At 43.8% G+C, this 17,849-nt stretch overlaps 1 protein-coding gene across 1 annotated transcript in view; it reads left to right on the top strand.

Annotated features, from left to right (window-relative positions):
* Positions 1–9,311, top strand: part of MCTP1 (multiple C2 and transmembrane domain containing 1) — a 337,725-nt gene extending 328,414 nt beyond the window's left edge. The window contains exons 18-20 of the mRNA XM_045285196.1: positions 3,866–3,975; positions 6,347–6,444; positions 7,537–9,311. Coding sequence (XP_045141131.1) covers positions 3,866–3,975; positions 6,347–6,444; positions 7,537–7,608 — 280 coding nt within the window. The 3' untranslated portion in view covers positions 7,609–9,311. The remainder of the gene's footprint in view (positions 1–3,865; positions 3,976–6,346; positions 6,445–7,536) is intronic.
* The last annotated feature ends 8,538 nt before the right edge of the window (positions 9,312–17,849 follow it).

A 17,849-nucleotide genomic window follows, 5' to 3' on the forward strand; every position in this document is an offset into this window, starting at 1 on the left:
GGGCTGAAAACTCCAACCGTTCAGTTAGCCGCTGAGTGGGTACCACCCAGGGGCATTCGGGGCTAAAAAGAGAGAAGTATTCCTTGAATCACGTGGGATTTGAAAAGCAACAACAAAACACCCATCCAGAAAGCACACTCAGAGGTAGCCTTTAAGCACAAAGGGGATGATCTTTGTACGTACTGCCCCTTGTAGTCACTATACAACCATTCCAGAACTTTCTTGAACACCATCTCAATTGGGAGGGAGAGCTGCTATTTACACAAAGGCCCATAATACAGAATGTAGAAATAGACGGGGGCTGCCTACTTTCTGACGTTAATCTGCACTGCTGAGGGTTCTTGGTCACATGTCCCCCCCAAAGGAGTAAGGGGCACAGGGAGCCCCCAGGTCAGCTGCCTGCGGGAGGGGTTCCGAGCACAGAGCCAGACGCTCACCCGCACTCCGGAGTCATGTGATGAGTGGCTCTGAGCCCCAGCCACCTGCACTCCACACATGGTGGCAGGAACAAAGGAGACACAGGTACCTGGGAAGGAGGAAAGTCGTGATCCTTTACCTGATGCCCCTCACAGGACCTCATTCACCCATAACAAGAAAAAGACACACTTCCTGAAGAGTCACTGTGAACGACACACCCAGAGGGGCTTTCTTATTAAATAAAAACACAGTTTTAGGGAAAGCTGGCCCAGCGAGACCCCAGAAAACAAGCTCCGTGCCACTGGGGGATGAATTCTGAATGAGACCCAGCTACTGAATTCTCAACTCCAGCGGACGTCGAGTTGATTCCGACTCATCGCAATCATCTAGGACAAAGAACTGCCCCAGTGGGTGTCCGAGGCTGAATCTGCCCCGCAGTAGACAGCCTCATGGCTCTGCCTAAGACTGGCTGGGGGGTTCCAAGTGCTAACTTTGCAGTTAGCAGCCCAACCCATAGCCCCGCAAGCCATCAGGGTTCCTTAAACCAGTCATCCTTTATTGGACCCCAGAGTTACTGTTGAGCTGCCCACCCCCCGGACGCCAAGGGCGGGTCTTTCCACAAGTGGTTTGCCAGGCTTCTCTTCTGGGTGGGTTCGAATCATCCAGCTTTCTGTTAGCAGCCCAGCATGTGAATTATTCGTCCCACCCCCAGATGCTACCCTGAGCAAATCCCACTCTAAATCGATATAGCCTAAATTTCCCTGGAATTCCTTAGGGGTTCTTTAAGGAGACTTTCTTAGACCCTTTCAAGAAGAAATCCAATCCAATGTTTTGACTCGTTGGCGTTGAACACCTCTGATAATGTCCCCTTGATTCATAAACCTGGGCCATCCTTACCCAAACCAAACCCACTGTCATTTAGTCGATTCCCATGGATAGCAACCCTATTAAGATGGAATAAAACTGCTCCTTAGGGTTTCCTGGCCTGTAAATCTTTACAGGAGCAGCCTCATCTTTCTCCCGAGGAGCAGCTTGCTGGTTTGAACTGCTCTCCTTGTGGTTAGCAGCCCAAGCCCCACCACGGCTCCCTCCATCACTACCAGTCTCCTTAAACACAATAAAAGCTGCCCTCGTTTTATGAAAAAGTATAGCGTCTGGGGTCTTAAAGGCTTGAAGGTAATCAAGCGGCCATCAAGCTCAGAAGCAACAAAGCCCACATGGAAGAAGCACACCAGCCTATGCAACCACGAGGTGTCGAAGGGATCAGGTATAAGGCATCATCAGAACAAAAAATCTTACCATAATGAATGATGGGGGGAGTGCAGAGTGGAGACCCAAAGCCCATTAGTAGGCCACTGGAGATCCCCTTGCAGAGGGGTCTCAGGGAGGAGATGAGCCAGTCAGGGTGAGATGTAACAACGATGAAAAATACAACTTTCCTCTAGTTCCTAAATGTTTCCTCCCCGCTCCCACCACCATGACTCGAATTCGACCTTGCAAGTCTGGCTAGACCAGAGGAGGTACACTGGTACAGATAGGAACTGAAAATACAGGGAATCCAGGGCTGATGAGCCCTACAGGACCAGTGGTGTGAGTGGCAAAACAGGGAGGGTAGAGGGAGAGTGGGTAGGAAAGAGGGAACCGAATACAAGGAACTATATGTGACCTCCTCCCTGGGGGATGGACAACAGAAAGATGGGTGAAGGGAGATGTCGGGCAGGGCAAGATATGACAAAATAACAATTTATAAACTATCAAGGGCTCATGAGGGAAGGGGGAGGGGAGGGAGGGGAAAAATGAGGACCTAATGCCGGGGGAATTAAGTGGAGAGAAAATGTTTTGAGAATGATGAGGGCAATGAATGTGCAAATGCGCTTTACACAATTGATGTGTGTATGGATTGTGATAAGAGTTGTATGAGCCCCTAATAAAATGATTATTTTTTGAAAAAGCTGCCCTCGTTTTATAACGGGGGCAATGGAGGCTTAGAGAGGTTGACTCACTTAAAGTCACATAGCAGAATCTGGGCTCTGAAATCAAAGCTGCTAAGTCCTTGGCTCTTTTCGCAGGACTGTGCCAGAGAGTCACTCTCCCCCATGTCACTGCCTCTTTGCCAGTGGTGCATTGATGAACGGTTCAAAGTGAGCAATAGTATACTTTAAATGGTGGCATGTTTAAGCACCGATCCTGGAGGCTCTGCACACTGTTTCAGCTTCCTTTGTCATTTTGTCACTCCCTTAAAAACTACCCGAGGTTCACCACAGAACTTGTGCATATGAGTTTACACCATACCCTCTTTCAGTATGTTCACGTTCTATTTCCTGGCCTTTCTACATAACCTTTCCTTTTCTGACATAAATATTTCCTTTGCCTTCTCTGTTTTCCTTTTTCCCTACTTGTCTCGCTTTGTTCCCCTAAATTTCTTCCCACCTCTTTAATACTATCTCCCCCACCCCCTTGGTAACTTGGTAATTTATTTCTATTCGATGGTATAACTCTGTTCTGATGGTATCTCACTGTCAAGATCCAGCCTTGCTTCCTCCCCTGACTCGACAATCGCCATGGGTATTAGAAGACCACCGAGCTTGCCCTCCTGTAAACCCCATTTCCCAGCTCCCATCGTCTCCTCACAATCATTCCAATAGATCTACCACATGTCACATCCCCTTTTACCAACAAGGATGTGGGGAGAATCAGAGTAGGCAATACTCACTTCCTTTCTTAATTATCTAGGGCTGTCCTGCAAGAGGGCAATGATGGCAGGTGACGTTTTCCAAGGTCAGGTGCTATCTCCCCCTTTGTTGTCTTCCCATTCCATTCAAGACTTAGCTAAGGTGGGAAGTGAGTCTTTCTTTATGGACGTCTGTCTACACTTCGGAGACATCTGCTACAGTATAAAAGGTCTGTAGACAATGGCTAGCAACAAATTTATTTTCTGTGGGATTAACACTGGTCTGCAGACAATGGCTGGCAACATCTTTATTTTCCGTGTGAGTAACACTGAGAGGGATTAGAAGGGAGAATGGCAGTCCCAAGGGCATTCTCCTCTATAAAAATCGGGAGAAAACAAGGTTAGAGACTAGTTGTAGAAGTAGAAACACCAAGGTGAAATTTGTTTTGGTTTTGATCTGTTCTTAGCAGGCAAGGAGTTGCCCAACTAATGCAACAGCTTGAGGCCTTGAATCGCCGAGGGTATCTGGAGACAGCTATAAGGTCCTTCATCACCGATCTTTTAACTCTGTTTATAGAAATGAGCAATTATGGCTAATCCGTGTCTCCTGATAGCCTAATCCAATTGGCTTCTATTCCAGAGAGAAATTCAAATGATCTAGGTCCTGAGTCCAGATGTTGAGTCTAAACTGCATTTGTTTTCATCTTATATTGAAAAACAAACAAAAACCCTCTGAAATGTTCATTCTGGCAGCTGATGGGTTCATTTCTCATGTAGTACTTTCAACTGGACCGTTCCGTTCTTAAGCTGGCTGGCCATTGTCGCCCTCTGCGTGTTCACAGTCATCCTGTACTTCATCCCACTGAGATACATCGTCCTTGTCTGGGGTGAGTAAAGCCTTTTCTTTCTCACTGTCTCTGCTGCTGCACACAAATGATTTTTAAGGGATGAGTTATACTGTCAGTAGTTCTCTGTATTTATGGTCATGAAGCTACTCCAAGATGAAAAGAGACAGGCCAGTTAAAAATCACAACAGCATAAAGATTTAGGTTTCCCCACAAAATGCATTTTTCTTATCTGGCACCATAGGCTCCATGATGCCATAAACGTGGAGTGGCGCAGCTCCCCCATAGATCACAGTGTAGCTTTGTCTAGACAGCAGGCTGATTTATTCCCACCACTTACACACAAACAGAGGCATTTCTATCCACACGGTGCGTTTAGGACAATATGCTTTTGTGCCATGGTACTTTATCTTGTGAAGTGTAAGCAAGCACAGGCCATCCATGGGTGCCTGCTTATGGGGTCACCTTTAGGATGCAGGGACTGGGTCTTTGGCACGTACAGTCTGCTTAGGATCAAGAACCGGGTTTTATGTGCCCTAAATTACAATGCGTCAGCAAAAACTCCTCTAAAGGGAGTTTCGTTGGTCTTTTTTTATGCCAATAGGTTGTGTTCCATCAGCTCCCAAGCACCTAGTCTCCAGGTAGGAGGTGGTCAGTGTCCGCATTCTTTCTGGTTGTTGGCGTCTCTTTCCTGATAACATTCTTGCTTTGGCACACTCCATTTTCAGCCTCTACAAATCTACTCACAAGTAAAAAGACTGCACTAACGGCTTCAAATATATACGTACATGTAAGCGAGATGGTGTAGAAGTAGTATTTCCTACTCTCCTTGGTCTGATGGGGCTTCAGAGAGTTCCTGGACAAATGGCCTTAAAAGGTAATAGAAATGAACGTTTTGCAGCAGCCCCATACACTTAAGATTGCTAAACCAATTGTTTTCTTTAATGCAAAGAACCAAATGGGGCCTTAAATTCAGAAAGCATCAGCTTACACTGAAAGCAAAAAGAGCAAACGGAATTTCTTCTTCTTCTTAGTTTTAAGGATTTTAAAGAAGAACATGGGGCAAAATGAGTAAAGGCCTCACACCTTCAAACCCTCCAGTGTTAGCCTCTTATCTCCCTATCCTTTTTGTCTGGGCTAGCCCTGTCCTCAACAAGCATGCCCAGTATTGTTATCATTAGCCTGCCGTGTAGACCTGCGGGGAAATGATATTTTCCCCCTTCCTAATGTCTGCGGTGTCAGGAAAGTCCCACTTGCACAGGCCTCTCACGACACAGGAAGGAGGCGTTCCCACTACGGTCTTGCTCCCCTGTTGTATTGCACAGGCCCTCATCTCCCCTTCCTTCCTCTGATATTTAAAACAGATGCTGCTTTATTGAAGGAATTAGCGTAGTGTGTCACATGCAGCAACTTATTATCTCTAACCTACCTCGGGTCAGACCCGCCTTGGGCTCTCGACGCACCTCAGCTGCACCGTAGGCAGGGAGCCTCCTTCTCCTGGCGTTCTCGGAAACTGGAGCCCACGGCAGACATCTGGCTGTGTAACCCGGGGTGGCCTCTCTGGCTAGTTGTCTTACAAGTAATTTTTAGGGAATGTGTTTGGGCCTCGTGTTTCATGAAATAAAATAAAACAAGAACAATATTCCTTTAGTGGTAGGTGATTGCTGAAATATTAACCAGAAATTTAAGACGCGAGTCTTACTTGGGGAGGCAGAGACCAACCTCAAAATTCCAGAAGAAGGGCATTCTGCACTAAATTTCCCCACTGAAAGCCTAGATGCTCAAGTTAGATGACTGGGTTTTTAATCAGCTATTAATTTCATATAAAGTGATTAACAGTTTATGTTTTCCAAAACATGGTGGTAAACCCTTTTAAATGTCAGGTCATTGCAGGGGTAGGGGGTCAAGGTCATGTGTCTTCTAAACATTTAACATTTAACTTGTATACCAGCCCCCTCTTCTCCAAAATTATGTCTGGGGGGGTGTGTGTAGAAAATTAGACCTCTTGTCTTAAAAATAACCCTCTCCAACATGTAGAAAGATGAGTTGCATCTTGAATAAAGCATGGAGACAGATTCTAGGGACTCGAGCACTATGGGGGAAAGTGAGAGACACGTGCCCTTGCTCATTCGTGCTAGGGCAAGCTCTGGTTCCCCAAACAGGGAGCCTTTCCCCCAAGCAGCCGTTGAGTTGAGAAGAGAGGAGGAAGAAGAGAAACTGGGGAAACGAGAAAGAAGGAATGGAAATGAGGGAGAGGACACCGGGAATCTAGGCGTGTTCTGCCAAGGCCCCAGAGCAGCATGCATGCTAGATGGCCAAATCACTGGCCCCCGTCTTGCCAGGAAAGTGCTCTCCCAAAGACAGTCCCCACACGGTGGAGATGTGAATAATATTTGATCTCTCCCTTTTCTAGGCATCAATAAATTTACAAAGAAGCTTCGGAGTCCATATGCAATTGATAACAACGAACTGCTTGACTTCCTTTCCAGAGTCCCTTCAGATGTGCAAGTGGTATGTAGATTCTGTTGCTATTGCCATTATTACTTTAATTTAGTGTGGCATCGGGTTTGAATTTCATATCCTTTTAATGGCCAGATTTTTAAAGAGCCAGGTGACATTAACAAAGCCTGGGGCATATCTTGTCATTCAGGAATTTAGTCCACATGGGGTAATATCCAACAAGAACGTGCAGAGAATGCTGAAGAAGAGGAGTAGGTTTGGGGAAGTCTCTACCAGGGCTGTCAGGGGCAATCCCCTTCCAAGTAAGGGTCAGATGAAATTTGGAAGACCCACCTACGTCACCAATATCTGAGGGGAGGAAATAAGAATATTAGACAATGAAAGCAAAATGGGCCAGTAGGCATATAAGGGAGATGAATAAAACCCATCACTGACAAACAGATTCCAACTCATGGTGACCTCCAGGGCGACAGAGAAGCACCACCTCCCTCGAGATTCCCAGCCAGGATTCCAGAGGAAAACAGATCTTCAGAAGCTGCATGACGGCTGTGCCTTGTCATCTTTGGATGAACCTGATAAGATCGATTGTGAAGTGGTATCAGGAGAGAACGGAGTCCTGGTGGTGCCGTGGTTACTCATTGGACTGCGATCTCCATGGTCAGCAGTTCAAGCCACCAGCAGCTCCATGGGAAAAAGACTGGGCTTTCTCCCAGTAAACAGTTACAGTGTCTGAAACCCAGGAGGGTCGCTATGAGTCAGCCCTGACTGGATGGCAGTGAGTTATATCAGACGCAAGAGTGGACTGGCTAGAGACTAGCAAACAATGCATTGAAAAAATTTATTACCTAGCCCTTCAAAACTTCTTAAAATGGGTTTTTCTTTTAAATAATGTGTGAAATGGACAGCCTGTTACCTGAGTTCTTATCAGAGTCCCCTGCCGTCTGGGGCAGGGTTTCCCTTCTAACTATGCCTCTAACATGCTATTGTCCGCTGTCCAGCTGCAGATCCCACCGGCTTCCAGAGTGAGCTCTTTCCACCCCGCCCCCAACCCCAACCCCAAGCCGTCTCTCATTACTTTGCTTTTCCTTCCTTTGCCAGAAAGTGGCCACCTGACCAGTCTTTCTCTGAACTCTGTTTAAACAGGTGCAATACCAAGAACTGAAACCAGATCCTTCGCATAGCCCCTGCAAAAGGAAGAAAAACAATCCTGGCTAGCCGGCTCCAAGCACCGCGGAGACCCGCATCTGCTGGGAAGATAAAAAGACAAGTCTTCAGCCTCGGCTGCATTTCCTTTCTTTCTGCTTTTTATTTATTTTGCCTCCATTTTGTTTTGTTTTGTTTTTCAATTGTGATGGAGAGGATTTGTAAATAGTGTACAAAGGCAAATGTCTTTTGCAATCTACTTGCACTGTACAGAATCAATTTGATAAAAGTTTAGCTCCTGCCGTGTGAAAGCCTTGTGAGCTGTGGGGAAATAAAATAACACATTGAAACAAAAAATAAGAATGATAGCACTGAAGATACACACTCCTTTAATTACAAGTAGGGGAACCAGAATATTAAATTAAATGCTCAGGTGGGCTCTGATTAAATCTACACAAGATGTAAAATGTCAATTTAATTTAAAAGTTTTTTTTTAATGTAACTCTTTTTTTTATCCTGAAAGTAATCCATTCCAATTTTGTATGCTTTGTATCTTTTAAAAGAGGGCAAATCCCAAACCTGAATCATGGAATGGATCCGTTCCTGTGGAGCATGGGTTCTGACTTCAGACTCTGACATTCGCTCCTATGCACGTTATTTTGACTGACGTGCTGATTTCCCATAGTGACCTCACATGGCCAGCTAGAACTGTCCCAGAGGGCTTCCTGGGCTGTCCGCTTCACTGGAGCCAGGGACTTTCTCCCACAGAACCCCCGAGTGGGTCCGGTGGGCCGATCTCTCGGTGAGTTGGAAATCAACTCTCTGGCGCGCGCGCACACACACACACACACACACACACACACACACGCTAATTTTAAGCTGCCAAGTTAAGGTACATGAACCCCTTCAAGAGAATCTTCAACACCCTGCAACTCAGAAAAGAAAACTTTCAAACCTTCAATCATTCCATCTAAAACCTGAAAATCTCTACAGGACTATACATAAATACTGCCAGGTTTATACATGATTGCCTAACTGAACTTTTATATCAACGACTACTACTACTACTACTACCACCACTTTAATTTGTACTGATTTAGTAAATTAGCAACCCTGTCCCATTGTCAAAAATACTAGCACACGAAATCTGTATTGCTTTTAGTGTCATATTATTGCCTTTGTGCATCTAAAAAAAAAACCTTTAATACTCAAGTGTTCTCCCAGGGAACAACAACAACCAAAAGTTATTTGCTTTCTCATTAGATTACTGACATACTTTAATGCATACTATGATCATTGTTATTAGTGTGAATTTCAATGTAGAGGAGAATGCAGTGTGCTAAGTGATATGCCAGTGTTTCATTACGTTCATTTAGGTGAGGGTGTGTCATTCCTGATCACATGAGTGCATGAAAACCTGTTTTGTAAAATAAACTGCTTATGGGGAGAGGGGGTTGCCTTTAAAAATGTTTCACTCCTTACCATAGAATCTGTTTCAAATGCATCCCCACTGCTCTATGGTAGTTTCTGTGACCTATTCCCTGGTATATCAAGAGGGAGTTGTGCCTACGGAGATAGCACTCACTCTATGAGAACGTGTCTCCTAACTTGGTCGGAGATAAGTGAGGTTGAAATGGTTACAGAAAGCATTTTGCACTACTTTATTAATAATAGACCAGAATAGGGGTTTGGGTTGGGGTTGTGCTGGGAAAATATAGAAAAGCCAGAAATATACATATATATATATAAAGCGAGAAATATATATTTCAGCCTAATGGAAGATTCTTTAAGAAAATAAATTTAATCAAATCAAAGCTGAATTTTAAAGTATTTTTTATTTTAGAAATATATTGTTAAATACTGTTTCTTATGATAAAACTATTTTGATCTGTTTATACACAACGCTTGAAAGAATGTCGATTAAATTCCCTTTCTACAGAATGGCTTTGACCTCAATATGCGCTAAAAAGCACATCACATGTATAATAACACGCTTACATCCGAATACATCACTGCTTGTTCCTAAGGCATCATGCACCACAAAGTTGATGTTACCACAGACATTTTATTGATGGGAGAATTTGTTGGAAAGAACATTCGATTATACCACATGTGAGGTGTATGTTCTGTGCTGACCGTGTCTCCTCAGATGTCCACAAGCCTGATATTCTACAACCTCAGATGCACTTAGTGGAGAGTAACCATTAACAGATGACTAATTACTGTTTGTTTCATTGTATCAGATATCAGATGTTGACTACATACATTCACTGCATTAAATACAAAAGAAAATTAATCTTTTCTAAGGATAATCAGTATGCCTTTCTATCGTTCTTCTTTTTTTTTCTCCTTTTTTGATGGTTGAAGGAATGAGTGATGGGTTGTGTAAATATCATTTTCAGTGAACCGTTTGTCCTGGCACCTTGTCTGAATTTTAAAATCCGCTACCTTCGGGAGGTGAGTGTCCAGCGATAGAGGAGTCGAAACGATCTTGAGGGACATCCGTGACTCTCAGGAGAATCTTTTCGCTTTTAGAAATGACCCCGTACACAAGCTGACACAGAGACTGTCTTGAGAGGGTTTTAACTGTCTCATTTCCCCTTTCACATGCAGTCCAGTTTTGCCCGTGAGAGCGCCTGGCTTGCTTTGATTTGGGGAGCTTGGCCATGTAAATAGTTCAAGATGTCTAGCTGGGAGATTGGATACCATTTTAAAACATATTTGGGTTGCTAAATATAGTGGGCTTTGTGAAGTATTCAGTATTTTCCTCAGACTCTTTTGGTGAGTAAATTCCTTGAAGGTCATATAACTATGTATACTGACATTCCAAACGACTAGACTTGCCAGGAATCGTGATTATTTCTAAGTGCATATTGGTGCACACGGTAGCATTTTCCATTATAGGAAAGGGACGGTGCCCCTCGTGCTTGTTGGCACTGTTCCACACTCAAATTGACCAACTGTGTAGTGAATCCCAACTAATTTCAAGCCATCGTGTACCATGTGGGCTACCTTAGCAAAACCTGAGGAGAAGTCACTGACTGATGTTCCGCTGTGACCTCTGTCCGGAGTGCACGCTCTCCAGCTTCCCCTGCCATGGGCAATTGTCAGCACAATGATTGTATATGCAAACAGAATTTGCAGCTAAAGTCCTGTGAAAGTCAAACTTGACACCTTTCTGAAAGTGACTTTTACAGTTCTGTTTCATTTTGTTTTGCTATTGTATGTAAAAGTGAAGAAAACACCAGAAGGAAAGCCCTCTTATCCAGGGACGGCCAGAACTTTGTTCTACGTGGATGTTAATATCAAAATGTCTCTAATGCTGACTGACCATGGTCTTCCTCTTAAGTGTTATTCAACAGGCTTTGCATAGCTGTTGATGTGCTTGTTGAATGTACTGAAATATTCACAATCTTTTCAAAGTTTGCACTCACCAGGCATGGAAGGGGGAGAAACGCGTAAAGCAGGCGGTTGATGTTCCAGAAACGAAAAGAGCCTGTTTCTGGCTGCATTATCATTAATTGATGCTTGTTCATTGGGGGGTACATTGGTTTGATTAATGTATCTACAATCAGCTTTCCCTAATGCTTTGTAGATTATGAATTAAAACCACACTGGAAACATAATGTATTGAATTCTTCCAATCATTTTACTGCTTTCCATAATCATCCTCATGCTCAGAATGATTGGTGTAACTCACCAGGAAAACAAAAAACATAGATAACACACAGGAACACATACACACCATTTACATAAAACATTCTTGGTTTTTTGCTGAAACTATTACTGTTTTAGTCCTCAGTTCTGACATCTGTATACTGGAAATTTACTCTGTGGCAGTGCTGCCATATTATTTCATCTGAATCCTTGAGATTTAATATCAAGAAAAATCTCTCTACAAATATGCTTGATACAATTGATGTATGGAATGTTATAAGAGCTGTAAGAGCCCCCGATAAAATGATTTTTCTAAAAAGTTACTCCAAATCTGTCCCAAATAAAAGTAATGTTATGCATTTAAAATATGAATGTAAATTGAAAATAAAATTAGAAAATAACAATAAAAAGAAAGAAAAGTCTCTCACTATGTAAGGATGTCGTGCAACTAAAAATCATCAAATGTCAAGGGTATCCAAATGATGTAGATAAACTAGTAACACTGAGAAAGATTTACTTTAATTTGATGATTAAATCTGTGCTTTCCCTAGGAGATGTGGATTAAGTACCAAATACATATATTCAACGGGCTTTTCATATCCGTTGGTGTATCGTGTCTAACGGGTCCATTTACTGATATTGTCCTCCCGTCTTCCTCGGGCTCTCTGTTTGTTGAGTCCTTTTGTCTGCACGAGCAGTACAAGGGGGCTCCAAAATGTTTGTGGACATTTTTCATTATCTTCTAATTCCAGTTTCCCGTGAATTTGTTTTACACACTGATACATTTATTCAACATGCCAACTAATGGCTCTGTGCTCAGATATCATTGTGGTTCTGTGCTGACTGCCACAAAAACAGCACGCATTGTCACGGACTCTTCACAACTACAGAAAGAAAACAGGTCCACAGAGATGACGGCCAAGACAGAACTATTTCGGACACTTGTGATGAATACTTACTGGAAATGAAGTTTGACATTATTTAGAATAATATCAACATTCCCAGAGGCTGAGTATCAGAGGCAACAAGGTGCAATTCCAATGGATCTATTCATTTGCAGATGTGAGGAGAGAGTGGAACCAGATTTTGCACGCAATGCCACATCTTCCTATGCGATCCCATTTCTTTAAGATAAATGGAGTGAGTCGCAGCAGGGCCACGGTGATAAGAAAGGTCCCTGTGGAGGAGGTCAGTCCTCTCACATCTTCAGTTGCATTTCCTCAGAGCCCAGCTTCCACAGGAGGCCCTGGAGCCGAAATGTTGAGACTCAAGACTCGGCTTCAGAGACTCACAGCTAGGGATGTAGGTGCTTCTCTTCAGAGACTCTTAACTAGGGATCTAGGTGCTTCTCTTCAGAGACTCCCAACTAGGGATCTAGGTGCTTCTCTTCAGAGACTCCCAACTAGGGATCTAGGTGCTTCTCTTCAGAGACTCCCAACTAGGGATCAAGGTGCTTCTCTTCAGAGACTCTTAACTAGGGATCTAGGTGCTTCTCTTCAGAGACTTCCAACTAGGGATCGAGGTGCTTCTCTTCAGAGACTCCCAACTAGGGATCGAGGTGCTTCTCTTCAGAGACTCCCAACTAGGGATCTAGGCGCTTCTCTTCAGAGACTCCCAACTAGGTATCTAGGTGCTTCTCAGATTCCACCTTGCGCCCGGATCTTTCCCGTGAATTTTATGAAATCCTCTCATACTTTTGTAAGGATACTTAGCCTTTTGTTGATCGATGGCTTTTTGTACCTCCAGGGGGCACTGAAAAATTGCCTGACTCCATTTTTTTTTAAGTAACCCATGACACCGCTCTACACAGTCACTAAGTCGTGGGACTGAAGTCACTTGAAATCTCTATTTGTATGGGGGGGGGGAGAGTGAGGGGGACGTACACAGATATGGTCTAGATAAATAGCTCCATAAAAGCTTGTTTTTTATTCAGTTTGTAGCGAAAGTGAAATCTCAGCTTATTTGTAATTCTTCCCTTTTGTACATTCTTTTTTTTTTTTAATTTTTTATTTTTTTCCCTTTTGTACATTCTTGACTCTTCCTTCAAGTGAGGAAGAGCAGCCACCCTGCAAATCAGTGCCTGGAAGTGGAAATCACACCCCTTTGGTTGCAAGGAGGAATGGTGTCATATTGGATGAGATGCTAACAGCCACCAGCCACTCCTCCAGAGAAAGATGGGCTTTCTCTTCCCATGAAGAGTTACAGTCTCAGACACCCACAGGGACAGCTCTACTCTGTCTGCTAAGGCCACTGTGAGTGGGAATGGACTCCGTGGCCGTGAGTTTGGTTAAGGAATTTGGGAGACCTGGCCGAATGTCTGTTGTTATGAGGGAAGCAAGGTAACACCGGATCAGTTACAAATGATAGGAGCCAATTTGAGGCACTTTATTTTGTCAGGGGTCGCATGGTAACAGGTTTGGAGAAAGTGTTAAATGCATTAAGGGAATATGTCTGACCTCGACCACATTTGTCTCTTGTTTTACCAAAGGCACACCTGACAGAGCAGCCAGGGAGATTTAGTACACAGACAGCTGCCGCACAGAAAAGGGGTGTGAGGAAGGGAATACCAATATTTTTCTCAAGTTCAGCGAGCTTCTTTAAGCAAATCAGAGAACTGGAAATCTTATAACTACGTTGCCAACAGAACATACTCTCCTTTATAAAGCAGAGTAGTGATTATAGCAATTGCAAATCAAAAATTATTTTACCTTATAATACAAAATTTAAAAACCTCACTGCCATTGAGTCAACCCCAACTCAAATTGGCCCTGTAGGACAAAGCATAAAGAACTGCCCCTGTGGGTTTCTGAGACAATTGTCTTTTATAAGAACAGAATGCCTCATGCTTCTTCAAGAGAGTGGTGGTTTTGAACTGGTGAATTTGAGGTTCGCGGCCTAACTCATAACCCATATGCCATCTGGGGCTTTTCTGGTTACCCTCTCCTAGAGCAGTGGTTCTCAACCTCCCTAATGCAGGGACCCTTTAATACAGTTCCTCATGTTGTGGTGCCCCCCCCCCCACAACCATAAAATTATTTTCGTTGCTACTTCATAACTGAAATTTTGCTCCTGTTATGAATCGGTGACCTGTGAAAAGGTCGTTCAGCCCCCAAAGGGGTTGCAACCCCCAGGTTGAGAACCACTGTGCAGAGCAGATGGAATAGTGTTCATTCTTCTATGTTAGGCAATTTGGAGACTGTGGACATTACTGGACAGCATCCATTGATATTTAAGTAAAATTTTGGCAAAGAGAATTCAAGAAACGATTGCAGCAATGCATCAGTGGAACTGCCAGAGAATCAAACAGGACTCCCGGCAGGCAAGGTGTGAAGACCATCCTTACTGATGTCAGCTGGATGCTGACTTAAAGCAGAGAACATCAAAAAGCTACTTCACCTGTGTCTTATTGACTATGCAAAGGTGTTTGCACATAACATGAATGACGGGTAACGTTGCGAAGAATGGGAGTTCCAGAACTCTCAAATGTGCTCGTCCATGGCCTGTGCATAGAGCCCGGGGCAGCCCTTCGGACAGAACCAGGGGACATGAAAGCGCTTAAAATCAGGAAAGGTGAGCATTGGGGTTGGATCCTTTTAAGAAACATTTTCCGTCTGTTTGCTGGGCAATTCATCTGAAAAGCTGAACTGCATGACGAAAACGTCGGCTTTGGGGCGGGAGGCTCACTAAGGATCTGCACTTAGTACTGATGACGCAGCCTTCCCGGGCTGGAAGCTTAGAAGACTTGACGCACTTACTGATGGAGATCCGATTACAGCCGTTAGTAAGAATCACATCTCATTTTAAAGAAAACAATCTCAAACACTAGAGAGGAAAGGGAGGTCGTCAAGGATGTCCTTGTACTTGGATTCACAACCGACACCCACAGGTGCCAATGTCAGGACACTGAATGCCATCAAGCTTCGGGCAAAAATCTGCAGCAAAAATGTCACTTTGAGACTCAAGTTCACCTAAGCCTGGCGGGTCACACTGGCGGCCCGCGGGTCGCATGCGGCCCCCCAGGTAATTTTTTTGTGGCCCGTGATACTCTGAAATGAAATTAAAATAGAAAAATCGTTATGATTTTTAGAAAACATAGCGCTTAGGGGAGATCACCGGCAATACGGTACACACAATTCCCTCGTTAACCCTTTAACTACTGAAGACGAGTAGACACATGGCCCAGTGCCTTTCCCGGGGGCCTGTGGACGTGGATAAACGCGCTGACTCGGTTCTGGCGACGTTTGGAAGTGATATGTCTGCCGTTCTCAGAGTCATGTAATGTAAACAGACCCCAATAGAGAAAAGGTTAAAAAGAGCCCTCTGGGGTGTGCTGTTAGGAATCACACGTAGCGGCAGGACTAGTTAACATTTTTAGAGGGAAGCCATTGTGTGAGCAACTCTTTTCGGCCATGAAATTAAAACGGCATACAGATCAAGATTACCTGATAAACAGCTATCTGCCTTGATGCAGATTGTCTGTTCTCAGTCTTTGAATCCAGATATTGGAAAACTAGTAAGAGGAAAGTGCTGGCAAGCTGAAAGTTTCAGGTAAAAAAGAATAATTTTACTTTTATAAATATATTAAATAAAATAAGTGTTTAAATAAAAGCAATTAGATAGTGTTTCAATTATTCTATCCACACTCCTGAATCCTCACTTCAAAATATAAATTGAACAACATTTTTACATGTGATGTGGCCTGGGTGAATCTTGTCTGTGCTCCAAATGGTCACGTTTTAATTGAGTTTGACACCCCTGACCTAAGCCAAGCCATGCTACGTTTCAATCACTTCATACATGTGGGAAAGCTGCACAGTGAAAAAGGGAGACCAAAGAAGAATCCAGGCATTTAAAATATGGTCTTTGCAAAGAAAATTGAACAAATACATGATGGTCTGCTTCGAAGAGCACCCTTGTCTTAAGAAATACCCTTCACTGCTCTTTAGAAGCCAAGACTTCATCTCGTGTACTTTAGACACATTCTCAGGAGGGGCCAGCTCGGGCAGAAGGGAAAGCAGCTATTTGCTTACCGTCATGCTTGGTAAAGCTGCCCATCAGCCAAAGGAGGAAGACCCACAACAAGGTGGATTGTGACCCTGGACTCAACACAGCTATAACTGTGATGATTATGAATCAGAACAGCACAGAACAGATTAATAACACCGTGCCATTGTGGAAATTAATTGACTTATTACTAATAGCTTATTCATCATTAATAAACTTTTAGAGTGTGGGTGGTTTGTTTTTGTTTTTGTTTCTACAAAAGTAAGAATATCCATGTCCTATACGGCAGAGAAAGATAACATTTGTGATTTATCATCTTTGTTGTAAGGTGTAATGGCGACTTCCTGTCTCTGCCTCGGAAGTCTCGCTCTCTTCACATCCCATCGGCAGGGAGACCTCGCACACCACAGCAGGGCACTTGAACCACCTGCGAACCCACCTAGAACGGTCAAATGTTATGCACCTTTGAAGAAACCGGTTTTAAGTCGATCATTTCATTGGTGTGAAGTTGCTAAGCATTATGTAATTTATTTCTATTGTGTACATGAAAAATAACCTCGCATTTGGGAAATAACAGACAAAAATTGATTTTTTTTCTTCTTGATGAGAAGACATGTAGTACTTTACCCAAGAGCCAAGCCCAGGGGCCTTCTGAGGTGAGTGGCAGGTCCTCCCGTCCCTTCCTGCGGCACACCAACCTGGTCGCCCCCGTCCTCCACACAGACTGCGGCTTGACAGACGGGAGGCTTGCGGCCACCTGTCACCATTTTCCCAACCGCATCTGCTCACTGCCTGTCTCTCATCACATTTGGGAAATTCTCAAAATCGTTTCAACTTTTTTCAGAACGTCGTTGCCCACTGAACAGGCTGCAGTGCAGTGTAAACCTAACTTTCATGCGCACTGGGAAAGCAAGAGGATTCTTGGGGACTCGCTTTCAGGCCGTGTTTGCTTTGTTGCGGTGGTCAGGGATCAGACAGCAATATCTCTGGGGTAGGCTGGTACTAGCTCCCCCAAGACCGTCCCCGAGCCTGTCAGGTAGGTGAGAAATCTCATAAACAAACAAAACCAGATATATGTGCCGATGGTCAGTCTACTGTAGTTGTGAAGCGGACATCCACTGTATTTAAAGACAAAAAAAGAAAAGAAAAAATAAAATGCCATGTAATCCAAAAATGAAAAATAAAGACAAGCTACAGATGTGTTGTACTGGGAAGTGGATGATTGTGGAAGAAGTAATTTTTGGGGTTTTCACAAACTCAGAAACCATGGAGTTGATTCTCATGCCTAGGTCAGGGCAGAGCTGCCCCAGGGTTTCCAAGACTGCACTTTTCCACAATGGTCTAAGGCCTCATTGAGCTCAGGAGAGTGGCTGCTGGGTCCGAACTTGGACCTTGTGGTTACAGCAGCCTGCCTTGTGACCTGCCACGCTCCCAGGGCTCATCGACTTTGCCACTAGAAACCATGAAACAATACACTCCGAAAGACAGTGGCAACAAATTTCCCCTCAGAGTTCTCGCAGCCAAAGGAAGACTGTTCTTATTTGCACTAATGTAATAATAAACCCTGTACTACAATTTTTCCCTCCAGAACTATGACAGAATAAAAAAGTTTCTCTATTTAGTAACATAGTAGTGACTACCCTCCAAAGGCA

Source organism: Echinops telfairi, unplaced genomic scaffold (genome assembly GCF_000313985.2).
Source record: "Echinops telfairi isolate 266 unplaced genomic scaffold, ASM31398v2 ScPeMD7_7469;HRSCAF=8507_1, whole genome shotgun sequence".
In the NCBI taxonomy this organism is placed as follows: Eukaryota; Metazoa; Chordata; class Mammalia; order Afrosoricida; family Tenrecidae; genus Echinops; species Echinops telfairi.